Consider the following 17,065-nt stretch of genomic DNA (forward strand, 5'->3'; position numbering starts at 1 on the left):
GTCCTTCCTGCCTAGCATGTGATCCAGCAAATAAGCAGAAACAGCCATGACAAGAGAATGTAGCACCACATAGTGTGAAGTCTAAAGTGCACACACATGAATTTTAATTGCTTAAACCATACCAAGAATGTCTCAAATCATTATTTTTTGAATAACTTGCATTTCATATTGACAGCTAAACTGTTGCATATGTAATTGTTACACAAGTGACTAGCAGACTGGGTATGATGCAACATTACAGATGACTTCCATAAATCGAGACTTTAATTTGTTGACATTAAATATTTTATAAGAATTCCTGTAACACAATTCTTATGATAATATTTGAATAATGTATATTTTACTGGCAATTAAACAGTTACTGACATCATCACAAAAATACCGCGTGTGTATTGAGTGACGAAAACAAATATTTTCCTAAGACCAGGAACACCTGATAAAAGAAAAATTACTGCATTCAGGCACTTCACGTTAATCACTAGTTTGTTCACGGAGCACTGGAATGGAGAAAGAAATTGTCATGGTTATTTTTCTGCGTATTATGCTGTGTAACAGGCAAACTCGAACAAATTTGTAAAATGTGGTGATGCAAATTTACAGCACAGAAATAACTAAAGTTTAACAATGCTGTTCCACTGGTAAACCTGAAATGACAGAAAGCTATTGGAAATTACACTCTAAGCAGAAGAAGAAGATGCAGATGCAGACCATTAAGGAGTTACGCAGATTGGTCAGAAATTGTTGTTTATACAGGTATCAACTGAAAATGCAAAATTGTAAACTTTGATGGCTGATCAATGAACGTGTGGCACTGCAATGTAGTTTCACTGCACAGCTGGCAGTGATAGTAAAGAGGGGACATGTCAAAACCAGGGCATAAAGTCTTTGTAAATTTAATTTCGTGTACTCTGTTGGACAGTGCCTGTGCCTCACAGAAAGGCCAGTGAACAACATACGCATATGCCAGCATTTGAGAGAGGATGTGTAGTTGGACTCGAAGAAGCCACTTGGAGTAATTAACAAAATGCTTGACATTCGAATAGGAGCGATGCCACTATTCAATGATGTTGGCAGGAATGGGTGAACTGTGGCTGAACACCGCATCAAGAAGGAAGTGTTTGACTTGGAGAGACAATAGAACATGAGGACTGAGCAATTGTTGGTAAGGCACTCAGAGCCCTGATCAGATATGCAACTTGTGCTTCAGTGACCACAGAGGCCATTAATAGTTGGCTCACCGAAAGGTGGCTGTGCTGGTGGCACCACTTGCACCAACTACCATTGACCTACGTACACCAATGAGCCTATTTGCTGTGGTGTTGGGCATATCCAAGTTGGAATCTCATTGACTGAAACAGAACTGTCGTCAATCATGAGTCTTGCTCTGAATTGAGCCCCGATGACCAGAAAAGCCGTGTCTGGAGGTGCCGCAGACAGTGGTAGGATACAAATTTAAGTGTCGCCTTCCATACGGCCCAACAGCTGGAAGTAATGGTCTGGGATGCCATTTCTTTTCATAGTACGACCATTTTGGTTGTCATCTGCGGCACCCTTACAGCACAGCGGTATGTCGATGATATTCTATGCATCGCTTTATTGTCCTCCATTACAAGCCATCCTGGGCATACATTTCAGCAAGATAATGCCCACACATTCATGGTGAGAGTTTCTACTGTTTGTATTCATGTGTGGCCAGCAAGGTTGCTGGATCTCTCCGCAGCTGGGAATATTTAGGGCATAATGGGAAGGGCCTTCCAGTCAGCTTGAGATTTTCACAATCTAACACTTCAGTTGCACAGAATTTTTCATATTATTCCACAGGAGGACGTCCAACAATTTTATCAATCAGTGCCAAGCTGAATAGCTTTTTGCATAAGACCCTTACCTGAACCAATGTGTTAATGATGTGTTCACTTTGTGAAGCTCTTTCTCTTGAACAAATCATACAATTTTTTCTGAAATTCTAGCTGTTTGTTTGTACATAGACATCACATCTACAGATTTCTGTCCCATTCAGATATCATCTTCATAGTGTTTCAACAGTTTTCTGGAAAATGCTTTAGACTGTTGAAAAATGTTTTTATTAAGAAGCTGAATCATGCTATTAGTCCTGAATGGAATCCGAATTGATAGCAAATTCTACCTACCTTTTAATACAGCAAAAATAACCTTTGATTCTGAGAATCAGAGGTGCCATACATATTCTGTGTTATTTTGGGAAGATATGCATTGCTGAAATCTGGTTCATAGTTGCACAAAAATGGGCAACGTATAATTCTTGTGTCATGTTGTGAGAAGCCAAGACTGTAAACCACAGTGTTAAGGCAGACGTTTATTTCATGTGGCTGTACTGTAAAAGTCTGAAAGTCCACTTAAATAACAACTCATTTAGCATGAACAGTTGATTTCAGTTCATCAAAATATTGAAGCCCAACCCAGAAATACAAAGATTACTTAATGTGCACAGATAATCTGAAAATTACACTACATTACTGAGCAACTGAATTACAGATTTCTTCCTAGTAGCATGTAGAATCCTCTTGCCCTGCTTACAATAGTGACACATAGTAACAAGGACTACAAGTCACTGAACATATTCGTGACCACTGATGTACCACACAGGATTTACAGAAATTGTTTGAATATGGACCCAGGCATGTCAGATGTGATCAGTAGGAATGGAATCAGATGATTTTGGGTACACAGAGTACCCTCACATCCATGGTGTAATTCAGGCTGGGAACACCACTTCACCTTTTCCCTGTGTGCCATGTACATCCCTCCATCATTCGGGGTCACCAGGGCAGACTTCCTCCAGCTTATTGGGCAATTTCATCACCCATTTTTGCTGCTCAGTGACTTTAATGTTCACAATCCCCTTTGAGGCTCTTCCAGAACCTGTCCAAGAGGTGCTCTCTTGGCTGGCCTTCTCAGTCAACTCAACCTCATCTGCCTTAACACTTGAGTATCCATGTTCCTTTCAGGCTCCACACACAACTATTCCCATTTGGACTTCTCACACTGCACTGACCACTTTTCCCGTTGTCTCAAGTGGTCTGCTCTCTCTGACACGTACTCGAGCAACCATAGTGGACCCTATTGTTATCTACAACACCTTGGGCCACTATTTTGCGGAGATTTTGAGCTCCACCCGCTATAACCCTGCCTTCTTCCATCAGAAATGATTGGAGGAGGCTCAGGTGATACCCTTCTCTTCTCAGAATTGTGAGTGCTACAATGCTGCTTTTACTATGAGTGAGATAGATCATGCTCTCAGTTCATCCTGATCCCCTGCCCCAGGGCTGCATGATGTTCAGATTCAGATGTTGAACCTTTATGGTGTGGGCAAGCACTTTGTCCTTCATACAAACAGTTGCATCTGGGCAGAGGGCACATTTCCCAGATGCTGGCATGGAGCCACTGTTATAGCCGTACCTAAGCCCGCTAAGGACAAACACCTTCCTTCTGTCTACCGCCCTATTTCTCTCACCAACTGTGTTAGCAAGGTGATAGAATGTTTGAGTCATGCCCGGCTGGTATGGTGGCTTGAGTCTCACGAGTTACTAACCACTGCACAGTGTGGATTTTGAGCACACTGTTGTACAGTTGACCATCTTGTCACTTTGTCAACCTATATCATTAATGGTCCTCTGCAGAAATACCAGACTGTGGCCATGTTTTTCGATATGGGGGAAGCCTACGACATCTGCTGGAGGATTGGTATCCTCCGTACTATGTACACATGGGGCTTCTGAGGCCACATGCCCCCTTTCCTTCAGGAATTTTTAAAAGACCAAGTTTTCAAGATATGTGAGGGTTATGCCTTGTAGGACACCTTTATCCAGGAAAACAGTGTGCCACGGGGTTCCATCCTGAGTGTCATCCTCTTTGCTATCACCATTAACCGTATTATGGCCTGTTCACTGCCGGGCAGCTCCGGCTCCCTTTTCATTGACAACTTTCGTCTTCGGTGGTTCTGACATGGGCGCATATGACCTTTGTTGTTTTTATGCTCTAAAACAAAACAAAACAAACAAGATTGAGAAAAAATTTCATGACAGTTTGAAAATGCGTGTAAAATTTGTTGGAAGACATACACACAGTTACTAAATTTAATACTTGTCTTACTGGATTAAACCTTTAACTTAAGATTGTACCTCTTAATGAGTAGAGTATGACAGTATTTTAAGTTTCCAAAATTGGTCAATAATTATATGGACTATTGAAAATAAAATTTTTGTTGGCCCCTAGAAGCTGTTCCGTAGGCAACCTGCAACAGAGACAGGACGTGCATGTCGTTCAGTAATATGGAGTGTATGAAGTAGTGCCACTGTTTTCTTATTGTAAAAATTGTAGAGGCATTATATGTTACATTTATCAATAAAAATAAAGCTACGTTTCTGTACTGATTTGTTCTATTACTAAAATAAAAAAAAGATCTCTCTTCTTCCAAAGGTTAAATCCTGCTTTATGAATTTTCTATTTTAGGTCAAAGTGATTTATTTACATTGTATGTTTCTCATTTTTGCAGTTTCCAAAATTCATATTTGATTGCCTGATTCTATCCGTTTGTTCAGCTGCTGGACAGCTTTTCATTTTCTTCACAATCTCTACATTTGGACCTGTGATATTTGCAATAATTATGACTATTAGACAGGTAAGGGAATTTGCTTTTATTTTATGTTTTACGTATTGCTAGTTTTATTGTGCCATACTTACAATAATGGTTATTATTCCCAGTACATAAAATGCATATTGCATCTCTCTCTGTCCTTGCAGTGTGGTAGTGGAGTAATTGTGGTTACAGTGCAATAAGTATGATGATTACGTAGTGCTCTCTCTCTCTCTCTCTCTCTCTCTCTCTCTCTCTCTCTCTCTCTCTGTGAGAGGGGGTGGGGGTGGAGAGTGTTGCACTTGTGTGTGTGTGTGTGTGTGTGTGTGTGTGTGTGTGTGTGTGTGTGTGTGTGTGCGCGTGCGTGCGTGCGCGTGTGTGCATATATATTTTTCCTTCCTTGCCACATAAGTACTATATAGGGCAATTTTAGTAAATGGGGATGAACTGCAGGAAATGATCCATGAATGGATAAGGTGCAAAAAATGTAATGGTCAAATGGCCAGAAATGTGCTTCAAGGGAGGTCCAACCTCTAGAAGGTGAAGATCCTAAATCTGTGATAGTGTAGGTTTCAGTGATAGACAGCAACACGAGAACCCACAAGGCAAGTGGGAACATTCTGTCTGTTCTTGTGTTTTATCTCCGCATTCAAGAGGCAGCTCTGAATAATCCCTGCCCACACATTTAGGCTGAATTGGTGTTATTGTTCACTGCAACCATAGCATGAAGATTTTTCCATAGCTTACAGGCAGGTTTTGTGAAGGTTGACAGTACTGCCTCCCGTAAAAGTAGCCTCATCTGTGAATCAAGTGGGTGTCAGAAATCGTAGCAGCATGGTGGTGTGTGTGATGAACCAGTGACAAAACCTTCACTATAGAGGCAAGTCTGTCAGTTATAAGGCCTGTATGCTGTGTGAAATTGATACTGGCTGTTGTGGAGAATGTGCCACATAGTCATTTGCTTACCTCGTGCTGGTGGGCCACCGGTTAGTTGCTGATACTAGGGTCATATTCTACAGTGTTCAACATATTTTATCTCTACCTTCAAGTAGCTGTACACCTCGGCATGCATTTCTGGGCATATGTCTGTAATGATTGTGAAAAAAAATGTAATTTAATTATTGTAGATGATTTCTGAATCAGTGGGTACTTGGTTACTATGTTTGGTTCTCCCCTACTGTATGCTGCCAATTCTTACAGAGAATGTACTTAGCACACAGACAGAAGTAATGAAGAGGGCAAGTAATACATACTGTGATTACTGAGATAACATAATTAACAGTGACAAATTTGTAATGATTAAAATATGGAAACAGAAGGCAGAAGTGAGAGTAAGAGAAAAGATAAAAGGGTGGAAATTTTAACAGTGAGAACACTGTAGGTTTCTAGACTTGATTACTAATGATGTAGAATCTGGTTTACTATTAGTTTTTACATTTACCACAATACACATCCACAATTTTACAATGGTGTCACTTCACTTAATAATATTTACTTGCTGACATGCCTCCAAGTTTTCTTACCATAATAGATTTCAATATAGTTACTTCTGTGAAAGTTGCAACACCAAGAAGGACACGTGTGACTGAATGAAATTTGCTGCATAGATTAAGTATGTGCAAATACACAAATGATTAAGGCTACAGAACTGCACATGATCTCAAGCTTTGGCAATGCAGCATCATGTGAAGCCCCCATATACTGCAGCCAAAGACTCTAAATTGTATAGCATTGAATCAAAGGAGGCCTGAAGATGTTTCTGGGGTGTCTCCTCCCATGTGATATGTATGAGAGTTCAAAATCCATCACAGTCGTTGGAGCCAGCTGGGGTGGCCGATTGGTTCTAGGCGCTACAATCTGGAACCGAGCGACCACTACGGTCGCAGGTTCGAATCCTGCCTCGGGCATGGATGTGTGTGATGTCCTTAGGTTAGTTAGTTTTAATTAGTTCTAAGTTCTAGGCGACTGATGACCTCAGAAGTTAAGTCACATAGTGCTCAGAGCCATTTGAACCATTTGAACAGTGGTTGGAGGAGGACTGTGATGAACATGTTGCCAACCAAATTTGCAGACATGGGCAGAGGGTGACATATCAAGCAAATGTGCAAGCCAGAGAAGCACTGGTACATTTTTTTTTTCTTTTAAGAAGACCTGCACAGTCATTGTCTGTGTGGCCAGACGCTGTCCTCCTATAATGGAACATGAGGAGTTTTCTGAAAGAGAGGCAGTACTTTGGGCTATAAAATCTCTGTGATCCCTTAATACATAACAGTCAAGAACGCACATTGTATCGAGTAATATCCCAAACTGCCACACTTTATGTTGCTGTTATGCTGCTTGACAATGCAGGCTGCCAGAATGCAGTCACCACAGAAGTGTCTAAGCTGTATGTTTTCACTACTGGAGGACAGGTTGAAGCAGCGGTCATCCAAAACCACTTAAGGGAGGTCATGGTTGTGCTGTGGCTGTCCTTATTTGAATACAATGTTTTATTTATCACTATTGGCCAGTTCAGTGTAATGAGGTCATTTAGGAACATGGCTGCCAAGAAGAAAATCCAGTGTGCACTCTGTGTGCTTACTAAGGGAAGTCACACAAGATGTGAAATGAGTTCTTCCAGATGCCATGAAGAACACAGGGTGAACCAGCTGCAGGTGGCTTATGTCGGTAATAGTGACGTGTGCTGCTTTAGATCGAAAGAGATTCCATCTGGTTTCAGGTGGTAAGCTGAATTGGTAAAGACTGCCAGTCTTGCTTGTGAGGTGAAGGCAGAACTCACCCTCTGTAGCGTTGTCGACAGGACTGTCTGCACATCTTCATACAGAGCTGAGTGGAGGTCTGAATCAGAGGCTTAGGTGGTTCTGTGAAAACCGTGACTTGGGCCAGAGAGCGATGGGTAATCTGTTCGCTCTTAATAGCTCAGTGGTCCACTACATCCTGGAGGTGGCTACATGGGTAGTGGGAGCTGTGAGCTGTGTGGAGTGAATTTGGGGGGGGGGGGGGGGGTTAGGTTAGAAGGTCACAGGAAAGAACCAAAAGGGTTTCTGTCTCAAAGGATGCAGGTCAAATACAGTACAGGGGTGATATAGAAACTATAGGTTTTATTAGTAGTAAATTGTACCTGTGTTGGGAAAGAACCAGAGCTCCAGGTGCTAATAGAAAGCACTGAAGCACAAATGATTACAGGTACTGAAAGCTGGCTAAAGCTGGAGATCAATTCACCCAAAATGTTAACAAAGAATGTAATAGTGTTCAGAAAGGATATATTAAATACAACGTTATGGAAAATATAGATTACCACTCGCCATAACCGTATAACAGAGATGTTGAGTAGCAGATAGGCACAACAAAAATATTGTCAAACAAGTAAGTTATCGACCAAAAAGGCGACCAGATTACACACACACACACACACACACACACACACACACACACACACACACACACACACACACCATGATCATTGTGTCAGGTTTCTGAGATCTTCCCTTGGCAGTCAGAGACAGTGTTCTTGTGTGTGAGTACCGTTTGTGTGTGTGTGTGTGTGTGTGTGTGTGTGTGTGTGTGTGTGATTCAGATGGAGGGCTTGTTGGCCAAAAGCTTACTTATTTGACAGTCTTTTTGTGGTGCCTATCTGCAACTCAACACCTCTGCCATACAGCAAGTAGCAGTCTGTCCTTTTCGTAATATTGTCATTATTCCATCCTGGATTTTCCATTGTTACACAGATTAAATACAGTTGGCAGTCATGCGTTAGTTGCTGTTGGAAGTAGTCTATCTTGTAGCGAAATTTATCTGGTAGTTCTTGTGAGTTATTATTGTTAGAGGCTATACTGGACAAGTGGAATAAATTACTATTTGGTTCCTTTTTCTGATCTCCCAACTTAGATGATACAATTGGTGAACATTTTAAAGAAGACTTGAGTGTCATTTCAAATAGGTACCCTGCTCACAATTGTACTTGGTGGTCACTTCAATCTACCCTCAATATGTTGGCAAAAATAGGTGTTTAAAGTCGGTGGTAGGCGTAAAAGATCATCCAAAATTGTACTAAAAGCTTTCTCCAAAATTGTTTTGAACAATTAGTTCAGGGGCCCACTCAAAGTGTAAATGGTTGTGAAAACATACTCGACCTCATAACAACAAATAATCCCGAGCAAATAGGGAGCATTATAATGGGTACAGGGATTAGTGACCACAAGGTCATTTTAGGGTGACTGAATACCACAACACCCAAAACCACTAAAAATAAGTACAAAATATATCTATTTAAAAAATCAGATATAAATTCTCCTGATACCTTCCTAAGAGACAGCCTCCATTCCTCCCAAAGTAACTATAAAAGTGTAAACAAGACGTGGCTTGGATTCAAAGAAATAGTATTGACAGCAGTGGAGAGATTTATGCCAAATAAATTACTAACACATGGAACAGAGCCCCAGGGAACAAAAAACAGATCATAACGCTGTTGCAGAACCAATGAAAAAAGCAAGTCAAATTTAAAAGAACGCAAAACCCCCAAGATTGCCAAAGTTTTACAGAAGGTCAAAATTTAGTCCGAACATCAGTGTGAGATGCTTTTAATAACTCTTGCCTCGAAATCTGGCTGAAAACCCTGAGAGATTGTGGTCGTACGTAAAGTACACCAGCGCTAAGACACAATCACTGCCTTCACTGCATGATAACAATGGTGATGTTATTGATGACAATGCCACTAAAGCTAATTTACTAAATGTAGTTTCCTGTAATTCCTTCACCAAAGAAGATGAATTAAATATTCCAGAATTCACAACAAGAACAACTGCAGACATGAGTAACTTAAATGTAGACATTTTGGTGTAGCGAAGCAGCTTAGATCACTTAATAAAGGCAATGCCTCCAGTACAGATTGTACACCAGCTATATTCCTTTCAGAGTATGTTGCTACAATAACTCCATATTAGTGATTGTACACAGCCACTCACTTTATGAAATATTGATACCTAAAGACCGGAAAGTTGCACAAGTCTCACCACGAACCAAGAAAGAAAATAGGAGTAATCCTCTGAATTACAGACCCTTATCTCTAACACTGATTTGCAGTAGGATTTTGGAACATATACTGTGCCCAAACATTGGGAATTACCTAGAGGAAAATAATTTATTAACAAACAAACAACATTGATTCATGGATTCAGGAATATTATTCTTGTGAAATAAAACTGCCTCTTTATTGTCATGAGCTAATGAGTGCTATCGACAGGGGATGTCAAATTGATTCCATATTTTTAGATTTCCAGAAGGCTTTTGGCAGCATCCCTCACAAGCGACTTCTAATCAAGTTGTGTGCCTGTGGAGCATCATCTCAGTTGTATGACTGGATTCATGATTTCCTCTCAGAAAGGTTGCAGTTTGTAGTAATTGACAGAAAATTATCGAGTAAAACAGAAGTAATATCTGGCGTTCCCCAAGGATGTAATACAGGTCCTCTGCTGTTCCTGATCTATATAAACAATTTAGGAGACAATGTGAGCAGCCCCCTTAGATTGTTTGCAGAGGATGCTGTGATTTACTGTGTCATGTAAAGGATTTAGCACTCATGTGGATAACTTCCCACTTTTCATTATTTAGAGTCAAATGAGGGTTGTAAATTCAACTAAATACTTACAGATTACATTTATGAATAACTTAAACTGGAACAATCGTGTAGAAAAGTATTTGGGGGAGATGGAACAAAGATTGGGTTTTATTGGCAGAACACTTAAAGATGCAACAGATCTTCTAAAGAGACTGCTTACAATACACTTGTGTGTCCTCTGTTAGAGTATTGCTGTGCAGTATGGGAACCTTACCAGATAGGATTGACGGAGGACATCAGAAAAGTTCAAAGAAAGGCAGCTTGTTTTGTACTATCGCAAAATAGAGGAGACAATGTCATGGATATGATGTGTGACGTTTTTCATTGCAATGGGATCTTTTCATGAAATTTCAATTTCCAACGTTCTTCTCATCGAGCAAGGTGGCGCAGTAGTTAGTACACTGGACTCGCATATGGGAGAACGGTGTTTCAAACCCACGTCCTGCCATCCTGATTTAGGTTTTCAATAATTTCTCTAAATTGCTTCAAGCAAATGGCAGGCTGATTCCTTTCAAAGGGCATGGCAGACTTCCTTTCCCATGCTTACCTAATCCAATGGACCATTGACCTCACTATTTGGTCCCCTCTCCTGAATCAACCAGCATTCTCCTTAGAGTATGAAAATATTTTGTTGACATCCAATGACATGGGGAGAAATCATCATTGTAATAAAATAAGAAAAATCAGAGCTCACAGATAAATATTTAAGTGTTTGATTTTCACCACACACTGTTAGAGAGTGGAATGGTAGAGAAATAGTGTGAAAGTAGTTTGATGAGCCCTCTGCCAGACACTTTAGTGTGAATTTCAGAGTAATCATGTAACTGCAGGTGTAGGTGTAGATGTACAGATCTCAACCACACTGATGATAAACATGTTGTTGAAGTTGGCCAACAGTGGCGAATAAAACTTATACTTTTCTGTCCTCTCCCTCTCTCCAGATAATAACAGCCAAAGTGAAACCATAATCTTTTAATCAATATTTGATGGTTGTGGACCCAAGGATAAGAAAAGCAATTCATCTTAAAGAACTTCATTTTGTCATTCAGCATGCCAGCAATGACATTCATTCGGGAGGACGACGGTTCAATCCCGTCTCCAACCATCCTGATTTAGGTTTTCCGTGATTTTCCTAAATCGTTTCAGGCAAATGTCAGGATGGTTCCTTTGAAAGGGCACGGCCGATTTCCTTCCCAATCCTTCCCTAACCCGAGCTTGCGCTCCGCCTCTAATGACCTCGTTGTCGACGGGATGTTAAACACTAACCACCACCACCACCAGCAACGACATTCCTGCAGCAGGCTGAGACACTCAAAAGTTTTTGGGCAGTGGAAGCTATTGCAATACTTGTTGTGCCACCAGTTGAGTGAGCAACAACGGCACCTGGTCAGGGACACAGACAAGTCTGCAACTGTTGAAATGCTCCTTCAGCTAAGCAATGTTCTTCTCATCGAGCAAGGTGGCGCAGTGGTTAGTACACTGGACTCGCATATGGGAGAACGATGTTTCAAACCCACGTCCTGGCGTCCTGTCTGTTGTGAGCGCGCGCGCGCCCACACACACACACACACACACGCGCGCGCGCGCATGTGTGACATACATACAAGCAAAATTTTTAATTGTATGACAGACCCATTTCCTCAATGCACATTATTCTGCTCCATTTTATTTCATTCATGTGCTGATTTTTGTGCCTTTGGTACCAGAAAGATATATTGGCACTTTCTTTCTCATGTGCAAACTTCATTTTTTCAGAAATCTTAATTTCTTATTGCTAGTACATCTTTGTGCACTTTCTGAGTTGGAATTCATTAAGGCAAATATTGTCTCTGAGAGTTATTATCAAGACTAGTCTGCATAAGTTGACACTCAGTAAACTTCTTTTCATGCTCGTAATATAATTATTCTTGTAACACTTTGATGTTTAATAATTTGTATAACCTTTTTTATTGCAGGGCCTCGCCATCTTGCTATCATGCATAATTTATCAACATCATATTACTGCTCTTGGCATTATTGGAGTATTTGTAGTTTTTATATCAATTTTTTTGCGAGTGTACTGCAATCAGAGGTTACGTTCAATTAGAAAGAAGACTCAAGTGGCTGCTGGGATCAAGGTGTAGAAATGGCCATTAACTCATTTTTCCATTGCATCCCAACTTCACTGAGGTTTATTTTATTTGTAAAATTAGTCATTGAAATTATGTAGCAACCATTACTGATGATGTTCTGTATTATTTTGTAAGCCACATTTTAGAAATATTCTTGGGTGGCAGAATGATAGTTAGGCTCAGTTTGTGTAACAAAGTAGCACAGATTAAGCTAACTAATGGAAATAGTAATGATGGATTGAATCACTCTTTTTGATAAGTGGAGCAAAGATGGTGACATTGCTGTGATTAAGAGAGAGGAAAAAGATGTTGAGTTTATCACTACCTTTTCTTCTCTTCCATTTGTAATTAGTTGTTGTCGACGAGACATTAAACCCTAACAGAAAAGACAAATTAATAACAGCCTTCTTTTAAACAAAAAGGCTATTGATATTTGAGGCCAATAATTATTTTGTATCTGATGTAAAATAATGATAGTAATTTAAATGACCAGTCAGTAAGTGCTGGAATGCAGAGTTTTATCTGAATTACTCTTGTGTTGTAACAAAACTCAGTATACTGTTTTTGGATATGCCAAGAATAAACTTATACTGAATTTTAGCTATGCAAAATCATCTACAATATATCTTCCCACTTTCTATGTGTTTTTGAGTTTATGGATGTTTACAATCAGAACACGTTTATTTTTGTCCTCATTCGCCACTGTTTTGTCCATGTGGTTTATATATGTCAATGACACTAACTAAAATGCTGCAGATCTCAAATAACCTAACAATTCCATCAGCATGTTTGTGTTAAAGTTAAAATGATCTTCTACAAACTACTATGCTGCATTAAAGTCAGTGTTTGAGACAGAGCATACTGTTTCCTACAACAGTAAATATGCTAACATTCCACTGAGTCTGAGTGGAAATGCTCTTATTTCCATCTGTCAAAATAGTTGTGTGAAGCTTTCACCTAGCAGATTCACTACCACAGACTGTACAGTGTCATAATTACATTGGCTACTGATTCAGGAAATGATTCTTGAACATACTCACATTGAATGGTATAAACCCAGAAGTAGATAATTCACATACCTGTAAGTTGCTTGAATGAATGTCCATGTAGTCTTAGTGAATAGTTCCTGAATATACTTCAGTTTTAAAATGGCAGCATATTTTGGAAATAGACAATGGATTTCTTTTTTTTTTTTTGGGGGGGGGGGGGGGGGGCATAAATCAAAATGCCACATGTAATTAATGCATGTCAATGGAGTGTTCCCTCTCTGAGCCATTCTCATTGAAATTAATGTAAACCCATAAATCATCCATCCATTAATTAAAAACTTTTCTGAACTGCAAATTGAGTCATTGTGACTCATAATAACAATATAAAGTTACATTTTGGTGAACCGTGCACAGAGGTGTACAGTCCATTCATATACTGACACTTACATATTACACATTATAATTCAGAAATAAATGGATACTTTCAACACTAATTGTATTTCACCTTTTATTTTGTTTTTAATGCAGTCAGAAATTCTGAAAATTAAGAAAACTAACTCATTATTCAATAAATTTTCCAAGTTACTTTGTGTATTGATGAACTCTTTTACATGAATGAGACAATGTACATAATTTTAAATACCATTAGCATTCTAAGCTCTGGTGCTGCATTATGAAGCTGTTGCCTAGCAAACCCTTCATCGTAAATGTACGTGTGGAATGCGATTAGCTTCAGTTCGCTTGCTGCATGCCATCCATTGGAATTGCAACAAATGGGCACCATTCCACAGAGCTTGCCAGTACTTTTACTACATGATGCCAAACCCATAAAGCTTAGCTTGAAATCAGTTAAGAAAAATAAAATGTGAATGATAATGTGTAGAGGAAAATTGGAGATGGTACAATATCATGTCACAAACAGGTGACAGAGCAGTTACATTCCCAGAGAGACTTTATGCATTGAATTGCATTGTAGTTACTTCCAAGCAGGATGTCTAAGGCTTACTAGTGTATACTTGTGGCTTCTGGCTTGAAGGTTCATTAGGTCAGTATTTTGTCAAAGAAATCTAAAATAAATAAAGAAAATACAATTATTATGTATCTGACTCTCTTCAGAAACCAAACTGTGCCAATAGCCATATTTTATTAAGAACTATTAAGATATTGTATAAAAATGACACAGAAGGATATTTTAATTGTATTCAGATAATTTTTACATGATTATTGTTTCCTTTCTCACAAGCCTTCTGGTTGACTTTAATGTTTGCAGTCTCAGTCAGTCCCTCCCCCCACCCCCACCCACACACCCTATTGTCATTAACTGAATGATGATAGTTCACAAACTTTCTTTTTGTATGACTAATATTGGCAACCTGTTGATTGGATCAGTCTTCAGAGTGATGAGCTGATTGGTCAGTGACATCTTTTACATTTACAATGGCAATGTTCCTTAACCATACCAGCTGCTGTTTAGCTTTATATTCTGTTTGTGGAATTGCTTTACACAAATGTTAGATGGCCTTCCATTTGCTTGTCATCAACACTGCTAAAATTTTAAGGATGAGAATAACAGTTTTACATGTTCAAATTTAGATATTTGCTTACTCATTAACATGTTTGTAATAGAGTAATGTGCTAGAAAACAGATCTCAAAGGCATTTATAATCTCAGTTTTTGGTGATTAAATGTATAAATAAATTTTGAACAGTAGTGAGCATGTGTTAAAAAAAATTGCTGGTTTTCTGCATAACTTTGGACTGTCTTCTATATCTGATGAATTTTTTAAGACTCCATGGGAGTAATAAATTATTGAATAATTTTAGATGCTCCCAAAGCAAAGGAATTAAAAATAGCCTTATCTCATAAGCTTTACAAAACTGCAGTATTATTTGTATGATGTTGTTTGATAATACATGACCTGTGCCATTACCAATTCCTCACTTTCCATTAATATGCATTGTATTTATCTTTTGTTGTAAATGTTGATACTTGGATTTATATGGTCATACATTTGTAAGATACTTAATGAAGAAAGTGTGCTATGCTGTTTTGTGTATTGTTTAATTCACCAATTCTCCTGGAATATATGTGGGAGTGTGAGTTCTAGAAATGTGAATTTAGTGTGTTCCGTATGTATTTAATGTACACATGCCAAACTATTATTCTATCAACAGTCATAATTTTTTAAATAGTGTGACAGACTTAGTAACTCCTTTGCCACTGAGTGGTATTAACAAGAGGCTCTGTGTACAGAACTAAAAGTATTTTATTGGAAATGATGGAGACCATGTTGTAAGACTTCAACTAAAATATGTGTTTTTGTATGAAATAACTGCATACATTACTGGATTTCCCCTATTACTGTCTTGTAGACATTCCACCATGGTGGTTTCCAAATCCAGAGTTTACTAAATATTGCAGTGTGTGCTTTCCAGTGCCCTTTTATATATGTTCACAAGGTTTCAGTGCACCAAAAACCACAAACACTGTAACAAATTTGAAACCTTGCAGTGAGAAAGTTAGTTGGAACATGAACATTTGGATATTGGAATGGGTATTTAGAAAATTAAAGAGAGTATTATAAATTATTCAAGGTTAAGAATCACATTAGAAATTATCCAGTTCCATAATTCCTGTGTGACACTATTGTAGCTTAGTTCATGTAGAAAACAAAGCACGAAGAAATGATGAATAACAATATATTAAGTGCTGGAACATATGCAGTGTTTCTCTAACCTGGAATACGGAGACCACTGTGAAGAAATATTTATAACCATGTTATATTAATGTGTTACAAACTTTTTATTATATGTTTGAAAAACACACAGTTCTGCCCCAATTTTTATTGTATATTTTCTGATTTTGTAAAATGAAATTTTGATTTAAACCTCTCTTGTATTTTATTTATCATTAGCATGAAAATTCAAAAATATTTATTAACCAAATGCTGTGAGTTACATCAAATAAAAAGATAACACTCACCAAAAATGACGACGACGTCTGTGTCCAAAATTATCTTATGCTAGATATGGAACTGTCAGGTTTCGTGAATCGTGCAACAAGAACAAGAAAAGCTATAGGTAACAAAGAGTAACAGTGGTATAGAAAATTATTCAGCAATCCTGAGTCAATACACACGCGTTCTAATGCATACTCTTCCTTTAAATCACTATATTTATTCATAGTTAGTTCTTTCCATAATTTTCCGTGTCTATCTTTCTTTCCTTCACTTCCCTGTATTATATTTCTGTCATATTATCATAGTATTTTTATGTTATACCCATTTTGCATGTGCTACAACTTCATTCACCGTGTAGTGGCTCTAAAATGTATTTTATAACGACTGCTATCCAGAAGCAAACTGCCTTCTCTCCCATTGCTCTTCAGTATCTGTAGAAATCTTCTCTGTAGCTGAGCCCATTTTATATATTGTGTTTCTCTCCTTTTTGTTGTGTATGCCTCTTGATTCAAAATGGTCAAGATTATGTCTTTCTTCCTGCAACTTTTTTTCATATCTAACATTTAAAAGCATAAGATACATTACAAACTTTAAGACTTAATTTTTTCCAGCCAGTTTTTTCTTTACACTAGTAAGATTAAGATCAAAAGGCACTCTTTCGTGTTACTAGGCGTTCTTAATATTTTACATTACATTTAATATGAAATCTAACACACACAAATAGTAAAAAGGAGTACTAACTGCAATAAAATGTCTGTGAAGATAGAATAATAAAGC

General features: G+C 38.4%; 1 protein-coding gene across 1 annotated transcript in view; it reads left to right on the forward strand.

Moving 5' to 3' along the window:
• The window catches only part of LOC126470454 (adenosine 3'-phospho 5'-phosphosulfate transporter 1), a 99,180-nt gene extending 82,960 nt beyond the window's left edge, over window positions 1–16,220 (forward strand). The window contains exons 7-8 of the mRNA XM_050098303.1: window positions 4,532–4,657; window positions 12,185–16,220. Of these exons, the coding sequence (XP_049954260.1) occupies window positions 4,532–4,657; window positions 12,185–12,352 (294 nt within the window). The 3' untranslated portion in view covers window positions 12,353–16,220. The remainder of the gene's footprint in view (window positions 1–4,531; window positions 4,658–12,184) is intronic.
• The last annotated feature ends 845 nt before the right edge of the window (window positions 16,221–17,065 follow it).

This window comes from Schistocerca serialis, chromosome 3 (genome assembly GCF_023864345.2).
Source record: "Schistocerca serialis cubense isolate TAMUIC-IGC-003099 chromosome 3, iqSchSeri2.2, whole genome shotgun sequence".
Classification (NCBI taxonomy): domain Eukaryota; kingdom Metazoa; phylum Arthropoda; class Insecta; order Orthoptera; family Acrididae; genus Schistocerca; species Schistocerca serialis.